This window comes from Hippoglossus stenolepis, chromosome 13 (genome assembly GCF_022539355.2).
Source record: "Hippoglossus stenolepis isolate QCI-W04-F060 chromosome 13, HSTE1.2, whole genome shotgun sequence".
Classification (NCBI taxonomy): Eukaryota; Metazoa; Chordata; class Actinopteri; order Pleuronectiformes; family Pleuronectidae; genus Hippoglossus; species Hippoglossus stenolepis.
In genome coordinates, this window is record NC_061495.1 from 14,627,795 (window position 1) to 14,646,483 (window position 18,689).

The 18,689-nt window shown below is 40.6% G+C and overlaps 2 protein-coding genes across 2 annotated transcripts; both read left to right on the plus strand.

The window, feature by feature from the left end:
* The first annotated feature begins 52 nt into the window (after window positions 1-52).
* Window positions 53-5,467, plus strand: LOC118120442 (toll-like receptor 8). Its single transcript, XM_035175371.2, has 2 exons — window positions 53-402; window positions 2,126-5,467. The coding sequence occupies exons 1-2, from the start codon at window positions 400-402 to the stop codon at window positions 5,198-5,200; spliced, it is 3,078 nt and encodes a 1,025-aa protein (XP_035031262.2). The 5' UTR covers window positions 53-399; the 3' UTR covers window positions 5,201-5,467.
* Window positions 5,468-6,506: 1,039 nt separating this feature from the next.
* On the plus strand, window positions 6,507-7,950 carry tmsb4x (thymosin beta 4 X-linked). Its single transcript, XM_035175551.2, has 3 exons — window positions 6,507-6,660; window positions 7,371-7,482; window positions 7,578-7,950. The coding sequence occupies exons 2-3, from the start codon at window positions 7,383-7,385 to the stop codon at window positions 7,601-7,603; spliced, it is 126 nt and encodes a 41-aa protein (XP_035031442.1). The 5' UTR covers window positions 6,507-6,660; window positions 7,371-7,382; the 3' UTR covers window positions 7,604-7,950.
* Window positions 7,951-18,689: the final 10,739 nt, after the last annotated feature.

The window sequence follows — 18,689 nt, forward strand, 5'->3', positions numbered from 1 at the left end:
CTTCAATGACTTATATGTGTACTTCTGTGTATGAATTACAACATGTGAAAATCCCACCAATGAAACTGTCAGCAGATCATGAAACGGGGAAATGAAACAGACGCACTTCCCCATTTCAAATGCTACTTCTGTCTGAGGGTCTGTCTTCTTGTTGCTTTCGTTTGACTTTAGCAACAGGGTTTTTTTTCTTGTTGTTGTGTCTGCTGTATATTAAAAATGAAGAAAACTGAGATATAAGTGGGTATTTTGCTCTGTGGTGACTTGACGAAGCTCATGACAGGCACCGTTTTTACAGTTAGTTCATTTTGATTCATTTTGAAAGATTCCAAAGTGCAGAAACCTCGCCTGTTTCATGGTTGTCGTTTGAGGATTGTGAGGGATCAATACGATACATGCACGATGGTGAGTTTTATTAACACAAGCTGTACTTTTGAAGCATTGCTCAGCTGGTGTTAGGGAGTTACTTGTTACTCGCGTGTGCCTTAAAATGAATGTTTCTCTGACATTATCTTTAATGATTTTGTGCTTCTATGAGTGTGTGCTGAGAGCTTAAGAAGACTTGATAATAATTGGTCTATTATGTGCATGAATCTATTTGGCTGTTCATATTATTCCTTGTACTTTTTTTTGACATGTTTGATAAATGAGTGTTGTACAGTAAATACATCAAATAAAAGTTTCCTCAAACTAGTGTGGGAAGAAAAAATATAGCATATCATGTTTATTCTTTTACCATGGATCTTTAGACAGAAACAGTTAACCTCTCTATGCTACTCTATCAGACTAGTGTTGCCCAGTCATTTTAAATTCTAGTGTAGATCAAAAAGTTTAAAAAGATGCCAAATGTATCTAGCTGAAACTTTGACAAACATATCTAAAATGGTTCAGAAAATATTTAGATTACACTAAATTATATTTGTGTGTCAATGGTGTCAAACAGAATAGTTTTACCAACATTACAGCTACTTCCGGGGACATAAAGGGGAAACCAGAAGTTAAGTGAGACTATGTTCTTCTATCTTTTGTAGGAAAATATTCCAAATGTATTTACTTACAAATAAAAAGGATGAAATTGTTGAGCTCAGTGCACTCAGTGTTTTGCTGTCACATATTATGCTGGCTAATATTTGTAGATAAAGATTACTGTGCGTTTGACATTATTGAGTAAGTTCACAGACTGTATGATATGTGCTACTGTTGCAGCATCTTAGCATTTACCGTCTTCTCACAAATGTCACATGTGGCCTCTCAACACAATGTCCATTGTTCAGCAAACATGAATTTAGTCTCCCTGTAAGAGATCAATGAAGATTATAATTCTGACAAAATGCCAAGAGCAGATCCTCCAGTTGAGCAGCTGCCACCTGCTGGTTAGAAGGGGCATTCTGAAATGTAGGTAACCCTAACCCTGTTCACAAATGAAAGCATACATTTACAATATTTATGTCAACACTGAAACTGGTTTTGCTTGCTGTAATAAATTCTCCTATGCAAGCTGTTCAGACTGGACAAAATCCATATAGATATACAGATATTGAAGACTGCCAAAGCCCCATATTAACTTTGGAAAACATTTCCCCTTGGGCTGGACGATAAGGCAACATGTATATTAAGAGAAACATTTTAATACCAGTCAATATTGATAAACATCTCAAAAAACTTCACAATAGTTTAAAAAAAATTAATTCAAAGACCAATTTTTGCTCCTGAGTGTAAGCAGTGGTTTTAAACTCTTATTTGATAAACAGCAAAATGTTTGATAAATCTGAGATGGATCGATTATGTGTTAAACCTGCTCACTGTGTTTTCACAATGCATAAGCATTATATTGATATATGTTGAACTTTGGTTATATTGATATAGACAAACATTATTATTGGAATTGCAAAAAATTTTGATATTGTTCTATTGCCCGGCCCTAATTTTAACAAACAGTTAGGACTGTGGATTTTTATCCATATCACTAATATTGAAAGCACAATAGTAAAATTAAACAACTCTTAATGTCCAGTCTTAACAAGAGGGATGACAAAACATGTACATCTACCCTTTTCCTAACAAAAACCTGTATGTCAGACTGCATTATTAGTTTCCTCATCTTACAAATGTTGTTGTTTGTCTGCAGACTGTCACATGTTGGATGCAGTTGCTGCTCCTCTGGGTGTGTTGCCATTATGAGGTCCAGCCTTCTTCTTCGTTTAAACCCATGTGGATGTCGCCGCGGTTCCCGTGTGACGTCAAAGTCAGCAACGACTCTAGGATCAAGTTTGACTGCAGAGGGCGTCATCTGCATAGAGTACCTTTTGGAATAACTAGGAACGCCACTGTGATCGACTTGTCAGAAAATTACATCGCAAACATTTCAGGGCATGTGTTTTCTAAACTGCAGAATCTGACCACACTCTATCTGAACTGGGCGAACAAGCAAAAAGTACTGCGGATCGGTGACAATGTCTTCAAAAATCTCACCAAACTGAATCATCTGGGGCTGACTGGAAACTCTCTGACGGAAATTCCTGGCAATCTCCCTCCCAGTGTAGAAATCCTTGATCTAGGGATAAACAAGCTCCAGCTGGACAACATGAATCTATCAGGCTTAACAAACGTGACACAACTGTGGCTCGCCAAAAACTGCTACATATGGAATCCATGTCAAAGAAATGTGACCATTATGCACAGCCCCTTTGCAGTTATGACCAAACTGCAGATTCTGGAGTTGTCGTTTAATAATTTAACCCACGTTCCCCGAGGATTCCCTCCTTCATTAATGGAGTTACGGCTGGCTTCTAACAAAATACAATACATATCTGACGACGATTTCAAAGGGCTGCATAATTTAAAAACCCTACACATTCAAGGGAACTGTCCAAGGTGCCAAAATGCACCATACCCATGTGTCCCTTGCCAAAATCTTTCTCTTGGCATCCATCCTTATGCATTTCACAATCTGACAGAGCTTGAGATACTGCACATGGGAGGAAACTCGCTGGAGTTCCTGCATCCTAACTGGTTTAGTAGGCTGAACAAGCTGAAAGATTTGTTCCTGTCATTTAACTTCTTGCTAAAAGTAATAACTGGGGATGCAACATTTCTAAGATACCTTCCCAACTTAGAAAAAATAGATCTGTCCTTCAACTTTGGTCTCAAGGTATACCCTACGTCCTTAAATCTTTCAAAGGATTTTGCTTATCTCAAGTCACTTAGAACTTTGCATCTAGAGGCTTTAGTCTTTCAGAGTATTGGACCGTACACGCTCCGTCCTCTGTATAAGCTCAAAAATCTGACTGCACTGAATTTAGGGACTAACTTCATTATTGACTCTGATTCTAATATATTCCACAACCTCTCTCAGGTGAAATTAATATACCTCGCAGAAAACAGGCTGTATCCCATTCTGGTAAAAAGTTCCAGATATCTGAGTGACGAAAACAATCAGAGGTCAGACTTTTCCATTTCACCCCGTCCTAAAGACCCTACTTTTGAGGTATCACACTACTTTGTCAAGAAAGAGTGCTTTGAATCGGGCCGAGTGCTAAGCCTTAGCTCAAATAATATCTTCTTCATTTCTCGAAACCAATTTGAGGGCTATGAAAATATTGCATGTCTCAACCTCTCAAGAAATGGATTTTCTGCAGCACTTAACGGCACAGAGTTCCACTCGCTTCCTGATCTGACATACCTGGACCTATCTTTCAACAAGATTGACCTGGCCTATGACAACGCCTTCAAAGAACTGCAGAAACTTCAAGTACTCGACCTCAGTTACAACCCACACTACTTTCTATCATACGGGATAACGCACAATTTAAATTTCATAAGAAACCTGCCTGTCCTGAGAGTGCTGAATATGAGTCACAATGCCATTTCCACGTTAACAACAAAACAGCTGTGCAGCCAATCTTTGTCTGAACTTCAGTTTACGGATAACAATCTTGGAATTCTTTGGAAAGAAAAGGATGTCACGTACAACATGCTTTTTACTAATCTCACCAATTTAACGTATTTAGATATATCCGATAACAAAATTGGCAAAATTCCAGACAATATATATCAATATATTCCGCGTAACCTCACCAAACTATGCATAAGCCATAACTTGCTCACTGGTTTTAAATGGGACGCAATTAAGTATTTCCACCAACTTCAAGTTTTAGACCTGAGCTTCAATTCTTTATCTGACGTGACGGGTATAAATTCAAACTTCACTCAGACTTTGATTTTCCTTGACTTGAGCCATAACTACATTTTCCACCTGGACGATGGATTCATAAAGGGTCCGAGGAGCCTTAGCATTCTCAGCCTTAGCTACAACAAACTCACCACCATCAATCAATCTACCTTCCAGTCCAGACCCGATAATCAGATTCAGATTTTGTACTTGCAAGGGAATCCGTTCCAATGTACCTGTGACTCATTAGATTTCATTCTGTGGATTGAAGACAGTAACGTAAAAATCCCAAGACTGACCACTGAGGTGATATGTGAAACGCCAGCAAACCAGAAGGATCAAGCACTGATATACTTTGATATAAAACAGTGTGTAAATGACAGTCAGGCATTTCTGATGTACATCCTCACTACCTCCTTCATTATTGCTTTTATGTTTGTGGCAACTACTGCTCACTTATTTTACTGGGATGCCTCCTATGTGATACACTATATGATAGCGAAGCTGAAGGGGTACAGATCCTTGAACTCATCTAACAGCTTTTATGACGCCTTTGTGACTTATGACAACAGAGATCCACATGTCTCTGAGTGGGTAATGAGCAATCTTCGGGTGAAACTGGAAGAGGAAGGAGAGAAGTCTCTTCCTCTGTGTCTGGAGGAGAGGGACTGGGTGCCAGGAGTCCCGGTGCTGGACAACCTCACCTACAGCATCCAATACAGCCGCAAGACCCTGTTTGTCTTAACGGAGGGCTACGTTAAGACCGGGGTTTTCAAGCTGGCGATGTATCTGGCCCACCAAAGACTAATGGATGAAAATGTGGATGTGATTGTGCTGCTGATGCTGGAGCCCGTCCTGCAGCACTCGCAGTTCCTGCGCCTCAGGAGGAGGCTGTGCGGGGAAAGTGTTGTTGAGTGGCCGAGGACAGCGGCCGCTGAGCCCTGGTTTTGGCAAAACCTGAGGAATGTCGTGAGGGTGGACAATCAGCTTATGTACAACCAGACTTATTCAAAATACCTCACCAGCCGGTAAAGCAGGACAAACGTCATGACTCTCTGGAAAGATTTTATAAATTCAAGATGTGGACAAATACTTTGAGCTTCTTTTGAATTCACTGTTATACAGCAATATTGATTTTGGTCCTTCACAACTTATATCACTATGCCTGGGACTTAATACAAGATAACTAAAGACATGATCTGTTGAGTTTTGTTTATACATGGGCAATGGTACTGCATCTCTTGTAACTTGTGAATTAAATATGAAAGTATGTGAATAAATAAATCCTTTAAAAAAATGTGCAAATTAGTAAGTGTGATTGTTTCAATCTATTATCTCATCTCTATCTGATATAGAAAATACCTTAAGGGTCAGCATAAAAAGGAACAAGTGTTTACTAATGGTTTTATGTTTATGGTACATTATTTCTGAATGAAAAAGAACAAATTGGCAAGTTTAGCACATCTTTAACTATTTTAATGTTAGAACAAATGCATGTTAATCTTAAGGCTGGTCAATAAACCAATATTAACAATTATCGCAATATACCTTTTATCATTAGCAGTATAGAAAAAGTCCATTATATATGGATATAATGCGTATGGTATTTTCTATATCAAAAATCCATCTTGTTTGTCTTCCTGTAAAACGGTTTCAACGGTCTGATGATTCCTCCTGCACTGTAGCATTTGCTAATATTGCATCCAATAGTCTAAAGTTATTAACTCTCTCGATATGATCTATAAATATACGTAAATTACATAATTGAGTCACCTCAAATCTGTCAAATGTGTTGGTATTAATAAGTGTTTGTGTTTTTTAACTCTTCAGAGCAGAGAATGACAACCTTCACTCAGGAGCAAAATTTAGTCCTTTAAAACTAAAAAGAAACAAATAATGTGACATATTTCGTTATAGTTAATTTTTCTTCTTTTAATCTTGATATATTGTCTGGCCATAGCGTCCCAGCCCTTAGTCTGCATACAACCCCCTAACAAATCCTTCACTATTTTTTCTCCCCCTGGTAATAACTACATTTGTCCGCATGGTGTCGCTAGTGATGCAGTTTTAATAGGAGCACTTTGCAAATTTATCCCCAAACTTCCACTTAATAACCACTTATTAACCCACGTTTGGTGCGGTATGCCACACAAACAAACATCTGGAGACAAACAAACATCTGCAGAAATCTTACCAGCCAAACTTTCACATGAAGAGGAGAAACTGGCCTCACTCAAATAATGCGATATAATAAATAACAAACACATGCGCAGCGATCGATGAAGCTGCGTTGTTTAGAAACAGTGTCATTGTTTTTAGACCCTGCAAGAAAACAACATATTTGTTCAAAGGCAGGGTTTGGAGGCGGTGGGCGTGGCGTCATGGGGCTCATTTGCATAGTGCGCAGTATATAAAGGGCGCATGAGGCTGCGGACATCACTCTGCCGCTTCGCCTGATCCGTTCTTCTCACATCAGTGTGTCTGAAAACCTGGTGAGTCTACTTCCGCTTCTCGTTTTTAATCGTACATGTATCGACTCGGATTGTACTGTTCACCCGAGTTTTACTACGTCGTTTGTTTTCCAACCTTCGAAGCGTTGGCTGCATCAGACGCTTTCTGCTGCACCAGATGCGCCGACGCTTATGAAACCCGAACATCTGGAACGAATAAGAGTGGCCAAAGTGTGACGTGCTAAAACGCAGAAATGCCACGGAGCTGACCGAAGGGGCTCAGCGTCACATTGCTGGTTTTTGTGTGCGTGTGTGTGTCTGTGGAAACTACACAAACGCCGCGTGATTGCTGTGAATTATCAATTTGGCTCTGCGCGTTTTTTTTTTGTTTTTTTTTTCATCACATGTTGCAAAGCGCCCGTTTATCCGGAATCTTCGGTTTATTGTTCAGATGTTTCAGAGGAGGTGGGATTGGTACTTGAAGCCAGTGCGATCGTCTAGATTGCTCAAAAGGGCGGTGGTCCCTCACGCTGTTGCACACATGAACTGAGTGACACAAAGCTTTTTCTCCCCCCACCCCCCACCCGCTCTCAAATCGGCCTCTTGAGACTCATGGGGCGTGTTTTGGGATGAATAGTTTGAGTTGCACTTAAAAATTGCATCACACCTTCTTTTTTTTTTTTTTTAGAGTTCTCACTGGCCTTGTATGTACCCAGGTGTTTCAAATTTAACTCTTTGTCTCCTCTGTTCAGATCTCTGCAAACATGTCTGACAAACCCGATATCTCAGAAGTCGAGAACTTCGACAAGACCAAGCTGAAGAAGACTGACACTGTGGAAAAGAACCCACTGCCAACCAAAGAGAGTATGTGCCATTCTGTGTTAACGTGATTCCAGATCATTTGGTGGCCAAAACTCTGGCTCTAAATAATGCTGAACTTTCTTCCCCTCCACTTGCAGTGATCGAGCAGGAGAAGACAGGATGAAGGCCCGGCCTCCTGCACGCTGTACATTCCACATGCCTTACCCTTTTTTATCAACCTTTCCCACATGCATTCTCAGTTGCAGCACTCTGATTCGACAAATTGCTGCACAACCACACACCAAACCTGTCACTTGCCTAAAATGTTCACCGTAAGGAAGCGTGGTTCAGTGACGGCATGGGTTCCTTGTCATCTGTTTTGCTGTGGCTGAAAGTCGAGGTGTGTTCTGAAACAACTGAGGGACCTGCGCTTTACCAGCTGTGAATGCTCACAAAGCAGTTCTCTATTTTTTTTTTTTCTGAACTGGAATGCACAAGTTTAAATATGCAAAAATAAAAACTGTAAATTGACTAATGTGTCCTTGTAATTTTTACACTGGAAGGCCTTTAGTTTAATCAACCGTCCTGGGTTATACAGGAACACTTGCGGTACCACATAGTGACTGCTGAGGGCAAAAGCAGTCTGGCTGTAAATCAATGATGAGGCATTTCAAATTTTTCACTCTAAACTGCATGTGCACTTAAAATCTAGATTGCAATCCTAGATTTGTGACCCATCTGCTTCAGCAGGTTTCTTTTTTTTTTTTTTTTAACATGCAGCAGTTTGCTGTGCTTGTAGACGTCTATGCAGCCCCAGGTGAACATCGAACCTCACGTGTGACAAAAGCATTTATTCCCATTGTGAGAACTCTGGGCTGTTTCCAACTTGCTGCATTAAAACATGTAGGGATAAAAACTAACTTGTGATTTTATTTTTAAAAAAAATCTCAAACTTCCTGTCATACTTGACATTAAGTCAGGCCTGTACAGTGCACTAGTTTCAGCCAACCCTGGGCAACAGCACATCCAGTCCCTCCCTTCTTCCAGCTGTGGCTACAGCAGCTTCACACTGAAACTGCAAAGAGGTACTCATGAGAATTCCTGACCACAACCTCACCTTGAATGATCTCAGGTGCTGGATTCGGGCAGGAACATTGTGTCTCAATCTCACTTACGCCCATGTTGGCTTTAAATCAGGTGCTGCAGTATTTTGGAATTGCTTAAAAGTAAAAAAACACTTGATATTTTGTTTGCAGCGATCATTGCCTGGGCTGTAATCAGAGATGAACAATGTACTACTTGGCCTGTTGAGGCCGATTTCTGGAACATGCCCTGAGGTCTTGCATGCTCACAAACGTAAGAAGTATTACATCTTGTACTGCTGGCTGAGGCTGCATACCAACGGATTGAGAACTGTGTTCTGACAGGCTTTCTGCTGTTAGCCTTCATGAAACCAAAAGCATGCAAAAAGTCACATTTTTGATGTGTATGACAAATCATTCAAGACTGTGATGACTACATATTGAATTTTTGGGGGACCTCATCAATGTGTAAACCACAGCACCAACGAGGCTGCCACGAAGTTTCTAAAAATATATATATTTTAATGTCTAATTAAAAAAGAAAAATAGACAACCTTGTTGTGCAGCACGGAGGCGACAGCTGTATCTCATGTGAGAGAGAGAGGGTGGGAGGGAGAGATTATGTAACTGCTATGTGTCCATACAGTAGACCATAACAGCTGTGCCGGAACAACAATAGGCTGTGCTGAGAGACTGGCACAATGTCACATTCATTCTCTTTCCCATGAGGCTGCATTTAATCTGAAGTCATTTTTAGTATGGGAAAAAGGACGTGTTGGTTTTGTTTTAGTAGTATTTACATATTTCCAGTCTTATTGACGAATCAGAGCGCTTCATAGTAGAAGCCACATTCACCCATTGGTGAAACTATTCGTACAGTGCTTCTATACGCACGCAGCGCTTTTTCTGTCACACACCATTCATATACTGTCGCCGTAGCCGTCAGGGGCAATTTGGGATTCAGTGTCGTGTCCATAAGACACTTTGGAACGCAGACTGGAGGAGCCTGGGATTGAACCACCAACCTTCAACTGCTGAGGTAGAGAAGTAACAAATGGGCACACTGTTTATACACACATCTGTAATGCCAGCCCGAGTCTCAGACCTTATGAGCAGTCCGGTCACACAGCTCCTCATTGTCCAGTAACAACATGTGTCTATAACATTACCCAGTGCTGCACAATACAAGACACTAAACTACACACTTTGTTTTAATATCCTTGTGGCCCATTAGACAGACTTGACAACTTCATAATACGCATATAGCTGAAGGGCACAGCATGTTCCTCAAGAAGACTTCAAAGGGAGACAGACTGGAAAGCTCAAACCTGAGTTAACACGTTTTTTTTTTTAACTATTGTCTGCATTCCATGATGATTTGAGCCGGGTCAAGAACTAAAAAAAAAAACTGTCCATGAAAAGGGATGCAAATGAAAGTGACGTGACACTAAGGGCTGATTGTGGTGCACTCGGCTTGAGGCACCACGAGGCCATCTGCCAGTGTTGTGATGGGCACCCTCTGGACTGACTGACCGCAGCCTGAATATGGCCGCATACGTAATGTGCGTTGAGAATGACAGCACTCAGGAGCGTCAGCTTCCCCACAGAGGGCTTATACTGCATATCAACAATCACATTGTACTGTTACATGGCAAAGAAGCACCACATCCCAGAGGTTCTATTGGATTAAGATCTGGTGACTCGGGGAGGGCACTGAAGTACACTGAAGTCATTGCCGTGAAACCACTTCGAGACGCATTTTACTTTGTGATGTGGAGCATTATCGTCATTAGAAGATGGGTACATTGGGCCTATAAAGGGACGCACATGGTCAGTAACAATTCAGAAATACTCCAAACATTTAACATTTACAGGTGATCTGCATGATGCATTTATATACATATGCATTTATACACATTATTTTGTTCTCACCCTGTTGATTCTAATTTTGTTCCTTTAAAAACACGTTGGGCTTTATTTTATCCCCTCATAGTATGAGCCATGTAGTCTCCTTAAAAACAAAGTGGTTGATCTTATGTTTGCAGTCTCAGTTGAGTGCGAGGGCCTTGAGGGTCACGGGGGAGAGGCTGAAGCCAATCGGAGCCGACCCTGGATGAGATGCGGTTGACGCCCTGGACAGGTCACCAGCTAATCACAGGGCCAACATACAGAGACAGACAACCATTCCACATTCACACCTACGGACAATTTACTCCAGTTAACCGAACCCAAAGTCTCTGGACTGTGGGAGGAAGTAACTGGAATTATTATATATATTTTTTTATATATATATATATATATACTGCTTTGCTATAATATTAATGTGCCCTCCAAGCCCTGCTGATCCATCTTCTTTCAAGGATATATGTTAAATGAATCCCTTATAACTAGTAATTAGTCCCAATGTGAACTAAGAAGAAGAGCAGATAAACCCTTGCCTTTTGGGGTTTTAAACAAAAATTTGGCACAAGACATTGCTAACCCATACAAGCAGTAGATGTATGGACCATCATGAGAAAAGCGTGTCTCGACAGGTTATTGTTTAAACAAGCCAGGGGAAGTGACAGGATCTCACAGCTGCGAGCAGAAGCAATGAGAGACTCCTCCCTGTGCTTCTGCTCCTTCCTCGTGTTCGGTCTGAAAACCTGGCCGCCGCCCGGTCTATCTTTCTTCTGCCCTGTTTCCATGGCAGCAGACAGGAGATTTTAGGTTTTCACACGTTATCAGAGACAGTTATGTTGACTACTTCATATCCAACAGTAATCCAGACAAAATGATAGGGAATGAGTATTCATGATGACCATAATTAACTAATAAATTGATGACAATATAGCAGTTTTGCTGTCTGTGTGGAGTAGGTCTCTGTCATATGATCATCAATATCGACATCTTCTAACATTTGTTTATTTTTTTCCTCTTTAAATCAGTGTCAGGTGTGCTATCAGCTGTTATGTGAAAAAATATACAGCTATTAAAATAAAGGCTTGTAGGTCAGTCCAACCCCTGCAAGGGGAAGTGACACATGAGAAACTCAACTCCCCAGTGAACTATTTTCCACTGTTTTGTTCACACAGTGCAGGTCAAGAGAATCCTTGGGGGAGAAAGAAAAATGTTTAAATCATCGACCTGTTCAAGCCTGGTTCTCCTGTTTCACAAATTGTTGTTGGGCAATGTGTAAGTGTTGTGCTCTGCATTATTGTGAAAGAATGCAGAGATGTTTGTTATAGCCAGCCAGTTAGTCGTTGTGTATACTTCGAGATAAAATGACCAAAACACTTTCTGAATCCTTCTAAAGGTTAAAAAATATACACATTTGAAAAAGGGAAACAAGCATTTGTGAAAAGCTCACGCCCAGTTTTTTATAGTGGCTGTGCAGTGCTATTCTCACTATGAATCAGCACTGATTTAACAAATTACCAGTCCTCCAGATGGTCACACACCAGTACAAGCTCTTTGTTTTGAACTGGGATGTAACGAGGATGTAATTTCACTAAAATGTTATTTGAGCAGAACACTTCTGTGTCTTTAAGTTATTACAAAAGACCTGAGTCAAACATTTAAACCAATCCGTGTGGCACCAAATAGGTGTGGTGTTATGGTGTCAAGTTATATGTTTTGTCGCGAGCATTGAATAACAGAGCAGAGTACTGGCAGAGTGACAGAATCATTGTAAATATATTCATATATGCATTAGGAGGAGAGACATTATGGCTTGTTATGTAAACTCTAACACTGTCGAAATATATGTGAAATTCTTATTAGCGCAGTCATTAATAATCACAGCAGTAGTAGTAGAAGCTCAGTCAGTACAGAAGCAGATAAAAACCATGGACTAACATGGATTCACATTGTTAAAAAAACATTAAAGATCAATTTAATCTATCAGTTTTATTGATTTATATGAGAAAATGCATACAGGTATAATAAAACTGAGGCCAGGACTAAAAATGCCACTCATCTATATGTGGAGGTTCAGCATCTTTATGTTCTTAACTCAGAGTGTGTCACGAAAGGGACAATTCATCTTTGTCTTCATTATTATACCCACGGTGGGAAAAAGCAGCGCCGCTATTGTGTGATAGGTAGACACAAAAGCTGAGGGCGTGTGCTGGCCAATCCAGTATCACGCCATAATGGTTGCTATGTGTGACAGAGAAACTCCACAAAATGTGCCTTGTGTGATACTTGAGATTTGTGGCAGAGAGAGAAAATATCTATCCGACTTAAAAACTGATCACCAAGAATCTATAAAAACTTTAAAATAGCTTTTAGAAACGGAGCAAATACAAAGGCCGAGTAAATAGTGAGATGATGTTGCCCAACCGGTTCCTTGTTCTCTGAAAGATGCTAACCTTTACTTACCGTAATGAACAGTTGCTTAGAGAATATCTTGCGCTCATTGCAGAAATAACAAGAATAGTGAAACAATTATCTGTAAGTCAACACAGACAAATCAGAATGAGGACAAACGGGATGCACCAACACGAGACATTATCGCCAAAAGATGTGATATGAACATTAGGCCATGGCATAAAAAAGAGCTCAAAAACCTAACTAATCGAGACAGACCGATTTTCGGGGCGTTGATGCTGATACGGATATTAGGGAGTTAACACTTTCCAATACCGATATATTGGGCAATATATATATATTTTAATGTGGCAATGATTCCTAAGATGTCGTTATCGAACCCTTATAACAAAGAAATGTAAGTGACTTTATCATAAATAAATAAATACAAAGCAAACGCAAATACAACCAAATATACAGAACCTGAAAAAAGGAATTAGTCATTTTTTACATAAAATGTAAACATGAGTGCACATCTTCTCTCCATTCTGTAAAAGTGTATATGTCTATAAAAGGCTCCTGTTGGCAAATCAGTTGGGCTCTGTTTAATAAGTTACAGGTTGAGTTAGGAAAAAGTCCTAAATTCCATAAAGAAATAGACTTCTACTTATCCGGCTTGCTGGACTGGATTTTTATAAAATGATTAGCTAAGCACACGTGTCTGGAGGGCACTGACAGAGATGCAGTGCTGTGTGATTCAATGTGACATGTGCATGCGTGTGCATTGCAGCTGCAAGTATCACCCCCAGTGTGCACGGTAACACGCCACCTACGAGCCTGGCAAACCAAATACTCCAGATCAGCCCCAGCATGCCCATGTAGGTGCAGTAAATGTGTCCAACCGGGAGGAATTCACAGTATTACGAGCTCTTGCTTTGTGATGTCCAGTATATGCCACACATGCAGCAGAGTGGGAACAAGGTGAGGCGTCAAGCTTGCATGATAACAGTGATCGTGTGTGACAGGAAGCATTTAATGGAGGTGGCAAACTTGTGTGATGGAAAGCATTTTCGGTGTAAGCACCGGAAGTGGAGGTTTAAGGTCGAAGCAGTAGAGGAATATGTCTGAGCTGCAGCCGAGACTGACAGAGACGTGTAAAGAGAAACAGACGTGGGAGATGAGGAAAGCGACAACAATTTGTTATGTAAAAACCTGTGATCAGTGATCAAATCGGCATACTGCATCGACTTTCTCTAGTTCGAGCTAAAGGAAACTGCAAATGTTTGAAAAGCAGAACTGCAAGCAAACACTGCGGTGTACATGCAGATGTGATCAAACTAGAGTTGTTCCCTCACAGGTTCCCTAACAGATCTTTTCATTTTGTAATGGCATATAAACCCTCATAAACATGGCCTCTATAGGTCCCACCATTACTAGGCCACTGGGTGGATGAGTTTAGAGACAGAACAAGGACTTTTCTTATTTGAATGCTCTGTCCAAGTCACAAGTTTAGTCTGAAAACTGCTGAGGGCTGGTGTGCACTGCAGGAAACAAAGTAGTTCCCTTTTTTTTTAGAAAAGACTAAATGCCTTTCTGACCAGACTTTCAGGACTGACCAGAAGTTCCTCCCAGAAACACAACAAGGCACAACACAACCCTCGGTTTAGTTCAGTCTCACCACTTAGACGTTACATTTATGGAGATTTCCCCCCCACAAATAATAGCACAGGGCATTGATATATGACTTTAGCCAAAGCTCCCCTAATAACGTTGCTCTCGAGTTAGGTCCTTTGGGCTGGTATACATCATCATACCAGAGCAGAATAATGCTCTCGACAAATCATCAGAGCTCCACCATGTCTCAACTTCTCCTCCTCCCACTTATGCACACAAACGGTTTCTCAAACATACAGTACAGTTTCCCACAGTGCTCTTTACACTGCCTGCATATGGGATGATCATTTATCTGAAATGAATCATCATAACTTTGTGTGCACTTATAATGTGCTATTTTAAAAACATGTTAGCATTAGATACTGGTCCTACAATAGCACTTAAGAACAGCAAAACAAATCGTTTTTATTGCTCATCTGATCGTGCTGCATTTAGAGTTTCAATGCGTGTTACAGCAGCCCGTTTCTCATCTGAACTAAGAGGTTTCAAAGGTGTGTAAGAGGATGTGGTTAGAGAGTTGCAGTGCCTCAAAGTAGAAGCAAAACTCCACAGATGAATCAGCCGTGCTGGTGGACTTGCACTTGAACAGCTTTGAGTCAAAGCTGGAGATTTTGCTGAGCTGATTCCAAATTTTCTGAATCTATATATGTTATTTGAGCTCGCTCATCACGATACACATGCATACTTTAACATGACATAAAAAGCACACAGTATTCTGTATGTTGGTTTCATCTGTGCTCAGGAGGCTTTGAACAACCCTGTCTTCTGGTGTAGGTGAAGCAACATCATCAGGATGTTTTAGTATTTTACAAGGGTTTTACAATCACTTCTTTCCTATGACCCTCAGTATAAATTGCCTGAAATACCAGCCTCTGGTAAGGAACTTTATATGCCAGCTACTTGATGTACGGAACAGCTTGATCTCTGTGCCAGTGACTCCTACCACAAGCTGCACACATCGAATTATACTTGTCAAGACATGTAATGCTGCAGGAGTCTAATGATATATTTTGAGACTAGTTCTGTCCGTCCTTTATCTAAACCACCTATCATGGTGGGAGCAAGAGCCAATCCCAGCTGACATTGGGCGTGAGGCAGGGCACAACCTGGACAGGTCGCCAGCACATCGCAGGGTCAGCATCCAGAAACAAACAACTCCTCTCGTTTAAATTCACAGGTAATTCTTGTCATACATGTATTGGACAGTAGGAGGAAGCCAAAGTACCTGGAGAAAAGGAACCCTATGTTTTTTTGTATCTTTTACCTCTATGCGCCGTGGTCCAGAGTGGGGTGAACTGAGCTCTTCAGACAGAACCACAGTAGCCTGTTGGATTCGCAGCTTGTTGAAAACCACCTGAGGAATGTGCTTAGCTACCTGTGGTCTGACAGTCAACATGTCTCAACTAAATGTACAGCATCCTGTAATGACCAAGGGGATTTCCTTTGAAAAAGATATTAAGATTTGTGATAAAGCCATAAAGGCACACAAACTTGCAGCACTGGTCTAAAAAAAAGCTTCTTGTGAAACAAGGCCCCTAAATCTACGGCATTCTGATTCGTCTGAGAGCGGTTTAATCTTGCTTTAATCGGTGTGGATCAGCACATGGAAGTCTCTGTGCCTGGGTGCATGTGTTTGTGTGTTTGTGGGCCTGCGGAAGCCGTGAAGACAAAGCCTAGGCCAACCTTTTTAAACCGGTACTTCAGACTTCTGCTATTTGTGACATTTTCTCTCTTCCCTTTGTTGAGGGCTGCTTCCACCTCATACTGTGCACACACTGAAACAGAGAAGCCTCATTCCTGTCTGCTCGGACCTACAATATATGCAAATGTGAACCAAGCAGAATGTGCACGTACGAGTATGTATATGTTTAAACACCAAAACATAAATCAACTATTAATGTATTATTGATTTTATTTCATTGTGTTTATTTGCTACTTCTGCTTAGTTTTTAGATTCTAGGTTTCCAGGTTTCATTGCTGCTTACCGGGACCTCAGTACTCAGTTTCGTTACCTCTCATGTACCTCATGTTTTGGAATGACAATAAATCTTCTTGAATCTTATACTCATATCTTGGAGTTTTTTTAACAAATCATTCTAAAATGACTTTGCCTGTAGAGTGTCTTGTGCTCCTGCAACTAGAAACAGGAAATTAAATTTGTTTGACCTTTACAAATAACCACACAGCACAACTGTTTTAAAAGAATGTCCGGCCGCCTTTAATCCCTGCATAGAGAGAGTCAAGGCACCTTAGAGACACAGTAATAACCTGAAGGAGATACTGCAGCATGTCGCATCATGTTAGGCATGCAGGTTGCACAATCATTGTATTAAGGTGAGCTGGTTTCTCTTCTTTGTATAACTGTGTAATTATATCCAGCATGAACCTCACCAGCTCAGAAGAGTAAAGGACGGTATTTAAACTCTAACCTTTGGGGTCCTGACACTTGAAGAGGTTAAATGTTAAATTGTGCCCCTGCACACATAAAAGAACAATGCAAATTCCAGTTACAGCTTCATTATCACAGTGCCGTGTCCCTTCATAATTGTAGCTTTGGTAAGAACAGCAGGGAAAATATGTTGTAGGTGTTGTGTTTGCACCGAAAAACAACATGCCAAGGCAGTGCAGGTTTTATTCATGTACCAGGTAGAAACATAAGTAGAATACAGCAAACACAAAGAGTAAAACAAGACAGCACAAATGATTAATACAAAAAAGTTGTTAAAAGTGTAATGCACAACCTTGTGTGCAAGGGTGGTTAAATAAAAGAGGCTGTTTGAAAAGTACATGTATGTAGATGTGGCAGGAAGTGCAGAGGGGAAGTTCCCCATTAGACCCAGCCAAAGATTTAAGGAAATAGAAGTTACACGCAACATCTTTAGTCCTGTATGGACTGGAGTATATGTGATGTTTTTTAGTGGTGTTTGGAATGTAGTCAGTATGCACCCAGGAAGATGACTCACAAGAAAACATGTGTGGCAATGCATTGCTTAAATAAACCAAACTGAAAAGTCAGCATTAATGCGGCAGACAAAGGCCTGTCCCCCCTCTAATGCAGGAGGACAACGCAAAGTAATTGACGTAGTTTGGTTTTATTTCAGGAGAGTGGCCAGAATTGACGACTGACAGGCTGGTACATTACTGTAACGTCCCTGACCAGACAAGCCCATCAATAAATAATGGTGTGCCACACATCAAGCGTCTTGAGAGCTCTGGGTCTTCCCTCACCGCATGGTACAGTGGTGTCCACTGCTACATTATTAATAAGAGGGGGACGGGTGCCCAGCTGATGCCAGAGCTTGTGTTTAGTCTGTCACGCTCGTCACGTCGAGGGGCAAAAGTGTCTGTGTGACCTGAATCCCCCAAGGTCAGAGTTTTCTGTTGGGTCACAAATAGAAAAGAGCCATAAAATCACAACATTGAGAAAATAAAAAAATGAAATCTGATATTTTGATGTAAACTGATATTTAAGATATGGATACTTCTGGACACCTAATGTTGAAAATTGTTTCTCTCTCTCTTATCATACAAGAGGGTATGTGTACAATCCTCTGTCTTTACTACGGATTATATTATGGATACTCCATTTCAAATTGCACACGTCCACCCAGTCAAACAGATTTCTTAAGGTCACATTTAATATTGCAAGAGGAAGTCACAGTTTCACTGCCTGCACAACTGCAGTCTTACAAGTGTTGGTTGGTCAGGTTTAGGGTTTTTAGAATAACCACACTGCAAATTAACACAAAATATCGTAAATAATTATTGATGAATGTGTAGCTTTAGCAGATTTAAAAGAAAGTGCACCAATGATCTTTGTACACAGCCTTTTTTAAACGTGACTTGTGGGCTGTAGACAACCTAGAAGTCAATCTTTTGAGAGCATTGATTAAAAGTATTTAAACACACCCTCTGAAATAGTGTTTATCACAAACGATAACCTTTCGATGAGCAGAGGCTCATTTTCATTGCTGTCAGTGCTCTCTGCAGTGCAGTCATTGCTCATGTCATCTCCCACTCAGGGCAGGATGTGGTCGTGTACACATCACTTTCAAAATAACCCTTCAACAGCCATGTTTATCCTTTTATAGTAAAAGTCTTGCTCAATGTATCATTGGCCACAGTGAGGGACTCATCAGAGCTGATCAGATTTTCCCCCAAAAAAGGGAAATGCTTGTTTCAGGGCGGTTAAACTACAGATTGTAAAGCCCAGTTATCAGCAGC

Excerpts from the sequence above, each read along its gene's own strand:
- tmsb4x (XM_035175551.2), top strand. The coding sequence starts at position 7,383 with ATGTCTGACAAACCCGATATCTCAGAAGTCGAGAACTTCGACAAGACC. Across the intron at positions 7,483-7,577 it reads CCCACTGCCAACCAAAGAGA|TGATCGAGCAGGAGAAGACA; the intron begins GTATGTGCCATT and ends CTCCACTTGCAG.